Genomic DNA, 8,145 nt, shown 5'->3' on the forward strand with positions numbered 1-8,145 from the left:
CATATTTTAGTCCATATTGTTCATTACAGTCGTTCGAACTGGCCATAAATGATCAATGACACCGAAGGATGAATGATATTTCAGCGTGGAATGTTCTTTCGGGAAACGATCATTCGCCTAACGGCCAACTTCACAATATACAGTCAAGTACTAGCAACTATCAGACTAAAATTTTATTCACAGCCGAATTCTTTCCAGATGATGACAGTCTGTCATTGGTTAGCTAAAACTATTGATCGTTGTTAATTTTCACCCAATGAATGATTCATTGTTTACTTCCAGGGAATAAAATTCTGTCCTGGTCATGTGATGGACACGCAGGTGCACAGCTCGTTACAGTTACAGTATGTGTATCAGAACTGTGTCTTTTAACAATTTCAGCACCAATGTGTCCATCACATGAACATGGAAACAATTATATCCACTGGAAGTATACAATGAATGTTTCTACTGAATAACAACAAACAGAGTTCTTAAAAACCATGAGGAATTAATACAGAAAGTATATTGGATAATTGTATAACTTTTAATAAAAAAAATTACATTAATTTGCTGAAACCGGAAAACCCCTTTAATCTTGTCAGGCAATCACTGAATTGGTTTGAAAAGTGACAACCTATTCTCTGAGCAAGAAATATGCTCAGACCAGTTGTCCCTTCCCCCACTTCTCAGTCATGAAGCATGGGGCAGCAATTGTCATTTATCAGGCCTGGTTGCTTCTTAACTTCTTAAGGACAGTGAATACAGGGGAAGTGACAAAAATAACCCCCTAACTTTCTTAGCACTGCACCAGGGGTTAAACTGGGATTAGAGTTTTTGGTGATCCCGTCAATCACAACTGCCCCCTGGCAGGTAAATGTGTGGGCACAGCTTCTGTACCCTGCACAATCATTGTAATGTCCATGTACACCGGGATGCGAGAAGGTGACCCTTCCCCAAAGATCTACATGTATGTGAGTTTTTGGGAAGGGGTTAATCATATCTAATTTATCTTACTTTTATTACCATGTTGTATGATAGAAATAGAAGGGGAGGTAAGCTGTAAGTAATATCACGTAATGAAAATTTACTGAACATTCATGGTAAAACCTGAGACCTTTTCATTTATCTTTTGCTCTTTAACTTTCAGGTTTCCAGGAGCCGAAGACATCGCTGGAGAGGATATTCAAAACACTGAAGCTCTATAAATATTGACATAAAATGCTTTGATTTATCTTTCTTATAAAATACATGTTGTTTTTCCTACCACAGTTTTCGTTTCTATTATTATCTGAGCAATAACAAAAATAATGCATGTAAACGGGGAGCAGAGGTAGACATTAAACACAAGTACCTTACTACCTGCATTGGATCTTTTGCTTATGATATATATCCTGATCCCACATTGTATCTCCATCTGACAATTGGCTTGGGGCTGGCTAGTGTGGAAATGTCAATGCCATGATTAAAGCAAAGTTGGCAATAAATGAATCAATACAGTATAATTCTATCATTTGGAAATAAATATTTTATTATCATATAAGGACTACTGCTCATTATTGGTTGTATTTGCCAAAAGTCTGTGCCAGTATGGGCAGCCTTACTCAATACTAAGGCTGGGTTCACACGACCATGTTACATCCGGAATGGACGGAACGTATTTTCGGCCGCAAGTCCCGGACTGAACACACTGCAGGGAGCCGGGTTCCTAGCATCATAGTTATGTACGATGCTAGGAGTCCCTGCCTCGCTGCAGGACAACTGTCCCGTACTGTAATCATGTTTTCAGTACAGGACAGTAGTTCGACGGATAGGCAGGGACTCCTAGCATCGTACATAACTATGATGCTAGGAGCCCGGCTCCCTGCAGTGTGTTCGGTCTGGGACTTGCGGCCAAAAAACATTCCATCCATTACGGACGTAACATGCTCGTGTGAATCCAGCCTTACAGATCTGATTGCATGAAATGCAAATTACATTTGGATCAATCAATGGCCCCTAATGTCTGACCAATATTTCAAGTAATTGTGCTCCATCAACATGTAATTATAATATATGGGTAAAATCTTAATAATTGGCAACTAAACATGTATTTCTATAAATATTATGTCCTCATCAATATATATAATGTTCATACAATGTTACAATACTTTGGGAGAAAGCCCAGTAGGACACTATTTTCCCTTTGGCTATAATTTGGGGCACTAGTATTCAGGATGAAGCTACAAGGTAATTTTCCCCAGGCTTATTTCTTTAACAATTTCAGCTTCACTAGAGACAACCCCTCTTAGATCGGAGCCAACACAGCAATCAGCTGAATGTGGTGGCTCATGGCCCGACATACATTTGCCTTGCAATGGCCACTGCAGAGAAATTGTAGTATGACATAGCGGGCATTTAGATGAATGGCTCTCCATTTATATAAATGGACACCTTGAGCCCACCAAAGCCGCTCTCCATTCTGGCTGATAGGGGGTTAGCGGAGGACCCTTGTCTATGACATCCTAATATGGCATATGGACACAGTTTGTCTTCATGAAATATGGAGAGGGGAACGGCACTCCTCTTGTTTCTTTAAAATCCATATGGTGCACGCCAAGTCAGGGGCATGATCCCTGTTTCCCCCACAGAGTCCCCCATAAACATATAGTATAAGAAAGAAGGTAGGCAGCACTCAAGGGGTGAGGATAAATTACCAGTGGTTTATTCCAGTGTGCAACGTTTTGGCTTTTGTAAGCCTTTATTGTATCATCCTGCAGACATCTTCCTCCCCAGAGATGCCAGCACATGCGGCCATCCTGTCCTGCAGTGACCACTAGGGTGCGCACTCGATCTCATTCCCGGCCTTAATGGGCCAGAGCACACACATATTTTAGATTTGACTGATTGCTCCCAGATCACCCTGGACTATAATAAGGGCCCTGCCCCTTCACTTATTGCCTAAGCATTGTTAGTATTCCCATGTCAGTCTTGCAAATGGTCCCTTAGTGTTATCCTGTTTCTATTGTTACCCGTGCCCTGCTACCTGTATCCTGTATTCCGTGCTGTGTCCTTGTTCTTGAACCTGTTAGTGTTGGAGTCGTGTCCTATTGCACCTGCTGTCATCCGCCATGTCCAGTGTCTTCTGCCACGTCCAGTGTCATGTGAAATGTCCAGTATTATCCACCACGTCTGGCGCAACCTGCTGCACCTGCTGTCATCCGCGACGTCTTGCTTAACCTGCTACACCCACCTCCACCCGTGCTAAAAGCCTCGGCCACTGTCTCGATTATTCAGGTACCCTAGCGCAGGACTTTGTATTGTTTGGGTGCTCTGTTGCTTGGCCAGCTGCCTCCCCGCTATGGCAGTGCGGCCTAGTGGGTTCACATACCAACAGACCGTGACAGTACGCTCAGGCCATGGACCCCGCTGGTCAACCTGAGACCTTGATGACACAAGCCATGCTGGCAGAGATGCAAGACCTTCAGGCAAGACCAACTCCTCCTGTCGGTGAACGCCATTGCACATCAGCTGGTTGCTCAAGCCACAGTCGTCACCGCACATATTCCTGCTGTTCCTCCTGCTACACCTCCTGTCTGTACCAGTGCCGATCCCCGAGTATTCCTGCCGCTACCTCCTCGCTATGACGGAGACATGAGGTCCTGCAGGGGATTTCTGAATCAGTGCCAGATCCACTTCAGACTACATGTCAGGGCCTTCTCCTCTGATGACACTAGGATTGCCTTCATAATCTCTCTCTTATTACTGGCAAAGCCCTGGCATCGGCAAATCCTCTGTGGAAACATCAGGGAGCAGAGACTCGTGACTTGCGGTGCTTTTTATGGAATTTCCATTCGATATTTGAGGTACCTCGGGGTGTTTCTTTTGCAGCTGCATCCCTGCTGACCCTACAGCAGGGAGACCTCTATGTACTCTATGTACTCTATGTAGGCAAGTATGCCATTCAGTTTCGTACCCTGGCTGCTGAACTAACCTGGAACAACGAGGCTTTGGTGGCCTCATTTTGGCAGGGACTATCTTCTGGGATTAAAGGCGAGCTAGCCACTCGTGATCTGCCACCTACCCTGGACGATCTCATCCTACTAGCCACCCTGGTTGACATGAGGATCCAGGAGCGTTCCCAAGAGGTACTCCGGGACAGAGGATTTCCTAGGCTGGCTTCTACTTTCCAGCAATCACTACTGACCTCTTCAATCGCCCCACCAGAGGAGCCTATGCAAATAGACTGGGCCAAATTGTCTACCCAGAAGAGACAACGCAGACCCACTTAAGGACTTTGTCTGTATTGCGGCCTTGGAGGCCATGTTGTGCGTTTGTGTCCCCAGAGGCCAGAGAGATCCCAGTGCCTAGGATTGGTTGGAGAGACGAACATGGCGTAATGGTACCAAAAATAAAAGGTTCAATTCCAAGCTGACCATTCCTGTGACTATAGTGTCCAGCGAGAAGATGCGCCGGGATTCTGCCTATCTGGACTCCGGGTCCACTGCAAACTGAATCCAAAAGAATCTAGTGGATAGTCTCCAGTTGCCCAGGGTTCCTCTGGAGACATCTTTGGCTGTTGCCTCGGTGAATGGACTGCCTCTGCCCGATCCGATTGTATCTGAGACCAAGCCGCTGAAGCTCCAAGTTGGAGTACTTCATTCAGAACTGATTTCGTTTCATGTTTTGCCCAAAGCCATCAATCCTGTTCTGCTGGGTCTGCCTTGGCTTCGACTACATGCGCCAGTCCTGGACTGGAATTCCGGACAGGTTCTCCAATGGGGCTCCAAATGTCTCGATCGCTGTCTGTTGCAGATCCATTCTGTCCAGCCTCCTCTGCCTCAGTCATTGGCAGGATTACCCCCTCATTTTGCTCAGTTTGCGGATGTCTTCAGCAAGTGAGAGGCTTAGACGCTGCCTCCACATTGGACTTATGACTGCCCCACTGAACTGGTTCCAAATGCCTCTCTTCCCCGTGGACGGGTATACCCTTTCTCCTTGCCAGAGACTCAATCCATGTCTGTCTATATCAAGGAGAATTTGGAGAGGGGTTTCATATGAAAGTCCTCCTCTCCGGCTGGGTTCTTTTTCGTTAAAAAAAAAGACCAATCTCTTCGACCCTGCATTGACTACCATGGTCTCAACCAGATCACGGTCAAGAGCAAATACCCATTGCCACCTATATCCGAACTGTTTGACCGTATACGAGGAGCCAGGATTTTTTCAAAATTAGACTTGTATGGGGCCTATAATTTGATCCGAATCTGTCAAGGCAGAGGCGTAGCTAGGTTCTCCAATACCCGGGGCAGAAAAATTCAGTTTGGCACCCCCCCCCCCCCAACCTTTTTCCCGACATCTGCTTTCTCCTCGCCATATTTGTTTTCTCTATCAATCAATAGTTACATAGTTACAGTGGAGGAAATAAGTATTTGATCCCTTGCTGATTTTGTAAGTTTGCCCACTGTCAAAGTCATGAACAGTCTAGAATTTTTAGGCTAGGTTAATTTTACCAGTGAGAGATAGATTATATATAAAAAAATAAAATCACATAGTCAAAATTATATATATTTATTTGCATTGTGCACAGAGAAAATAAGTATTTGATCCCCTACCAACCATTAAGAGTTAAGCCTCCTCCAGACCAGTTACACGAACCAAATCAACTTGGTGCCTGCATTAAAGACAGCTGTCTTAAATGGTCACCAGTATAAAAGACTCCTGTCCACAGACTCAATTAATCAGTCTGACTCTAACCTTTACAACATGGGCAAGACCAAAGAGCTTTCTAAGGATGTCAGGGACAAGATCATAGACCTGCACAAGGCTGGAATAGGCTACAAAACCATAAGTAAGACGCTGGGTGAGAAGGAGACAACTGTTGGTGCAATAGTAAGAAAATGGAAGACATACAAAATGACTGTCAATCGACATCGATCTGGGGCTCCATGCAAAATCTCACCTCGTGGGGTATCCTTGATCCTGAGGAAGGTGAGAGCTCAGCCGAAAACTACACGGGGGGAACTTGTTAATGATCTCAAGGCAGCTGGGACCACAGTCACCAAGAAAACCATTGGTAACACATTACGCCGTAATGGATTCAAATCCTGCAGTGCCCGCAAGGTCCCCATGCTCAAGAAGGCACATGTACAGGCCCGTCTGAAGTTTGCAAATGAACATCTGGATGATTCTGAGAGTGATTGGGAGAAGGTGCTGTGGTCAGATGAGACTAAAATTTAGCTCTTTGGCATTAACTCAACTCGCCATTTTTGGAGGAAGAGAAATGCTGCCTATGACCCAAAGAACACCGTCCCCACTGTCAAGCATGGAGGTGGAAACATTATGTTTTGGGGGTGTTTCTCTGCTAAGGGCACTGGACTACTTCACCGCATCAATGGGAGAATGGATGGAGCCATGTACCGTCAAATCCTGAGTGACAACCTCCTTCCCTCCACCAGGACATTAAAAATGGCTCGTGGCTGGGTCTTCCAGCACGACAATGACCCGAAACATACAGCCAAGGCAACAAAGGAGTGGCTCAAAAAGAAGCACATTAAGGTCATGGAGTGGCCTAGCCAGTCTCCAGACCTTAATCCCATCGAAAACTTATGGAGGGAGCTGAAGATCCGAGTTGCCAAGCGACAGCCTCGAAATCTTAATGATTTACAGATGATCTGCAAAGAGGAGTGGGCCAAAATTCCATCTAACATGTGTGCAAACCTCATCATCAACTACAAAAAACGTCTGACTGTTGTGCTTGCCAACAAGGGTTTTGCCACCAAGTATTAAGTCTTGTTTGCCAAAGGGATCAAATACTTATTTCTCTGTGCACAATGCAAATAAATATATATAATTTTGACAATGTGATTTTCTGTTTTTTTTTTTTTATATAATCTATCTCTCACTGGTAAAATGAACCTAGCCTAAAAATTTTTTACTGTTCATGTCTTTGACAGTGGGCAAACTTACAAAATCAGCAAGGGATCAAATACTTATTTCCTTCACTATATATATATATATATATATATATATATATATATATATATATATATATATTTTATTTATTTTTTTTCTTAACCAGTGGGCACCAAAGGGGGTGATCACTGGTTAGTGGGCACAAAAGGGCAAAAAAGGGGCAGATCGCTGGTTTTTTTTGTTCTTTTTTTCACTTTAACACTGTATTTCTTCTTGTCTCCGACTCTCACAAGCTCTCTGACAGGAATGAGCTTGTCAGAGACGGAGATGCCTGCAAACCACTGCTCCTGCGCTGTGATTGGCCTGTCAGTACTGACTGGCCAATCACAGCTCGTTCCGGCACGGGACCACTCTGATTGGTCCTGTGCCCGCGAGTCCTGCTCGGCAACTGTCTATGACAGTTGCGATCGGGACGCTGTCACCATGTCTGTTGACATGGTGACAGTTTGAAGCTTGGGCGTAACTGTACGCCCGAATGCGGGAAATCACTTGCATTTTGGACGTACAGTCACGCCCAATCGCGGGAAGGGGTTAATGAGGTATTCCTAACTCCATGATCATATTTAATTGATTTCTTAGAATATGGCAAAACAAAAAGTAAATTATTTTTTACAAAAAGTATTTTATTGTGCAAACGCCATAAGACATAAAAAAAACTATAAACATATGTCATTGCCGTAATCGTATCGCCCAGCAGAATAAAGTGAATATGTCATTTATAGCGCACGGTGAACGCTGTAAAAAAATAGAAAAAAACCCAATAGTAGAATTATTGTTTTTTAGTCACCACACCACTTAAAAATAGAATAAAAACTGATCAAAAAGCCACATGCACCCCATGAAAACTACAATGAATTCCTCAAGGGGTCTAGTTTCCAAAATAGGGTAACTTTTGGGGGGTTTCCACTGTTTTGGTAACACAAGACCTCTTCAAACCGGACAAGGTGCCTAATAAAAAGGAAGCCTCAAAATCCTGTAGGTGGACTTTGCTTCGGAGGCCGGCGCTTCAGTCCATTATCACATTAGGGCCACATGTGGGATATTTTTCAAAACTGCAGAATCTGGGCAATAAGTATTGAGTTGTGTTTCTCGGGTAAAACCTTCTGTTTTACCTGAAAAAAAAAATGGAATAAATAGGATTTTCTGACAAAAAAATAAAATGTAAATTTCACCTCTACTTTGCTCTACATTTCTGTGAAACACCTAAAGGGTTAA

The 8,145-nt window shown here is 43.9% G+C and overlaps 1 protein-coding gene across 1 annotated transcript in view; it reads left to right on the forward strand.

Annotated features, from left to right (window-relative positions):
• Positions 1–1,470, forward strand: part of LOC142660281 (spexin prohormone 2-like) — a 3,507-nt gene extending 2,037 nt beyond the window's left edge. The window contains exon 5 of the mRNA XM_075836872.1: positions 1,130–1,470. Within this exon, the coding sequence (XP_075692987.1) occupies positions 1,130–1,194 (65 nt within the window). The 3' untranslated portion in view covers positions 1,195–1,470. The remainder of the gene's footprint in view (positions 1–1,129) is intronic.
• The last annotated feature ends 6,675 nt before the right edge of the window (positions 1,471–8,145 follow it).

Source organism: Rhinoderma darwinii, chromosome 9 (assembly GCF_050947455.1).
Source record: "Rhinoderma darwinii isolate aRhiDar2 chromosome 9, aRhiDar2.hap1, whole genome shotgun sequence".
In the NCBI taxonomy this organism is placed as follows: Eukaryota; Metazoa; Chordata; class Amphibia; order Anura; family Rhinodermatidae; genus Rhinoderma; species Rhinoderma darwinii.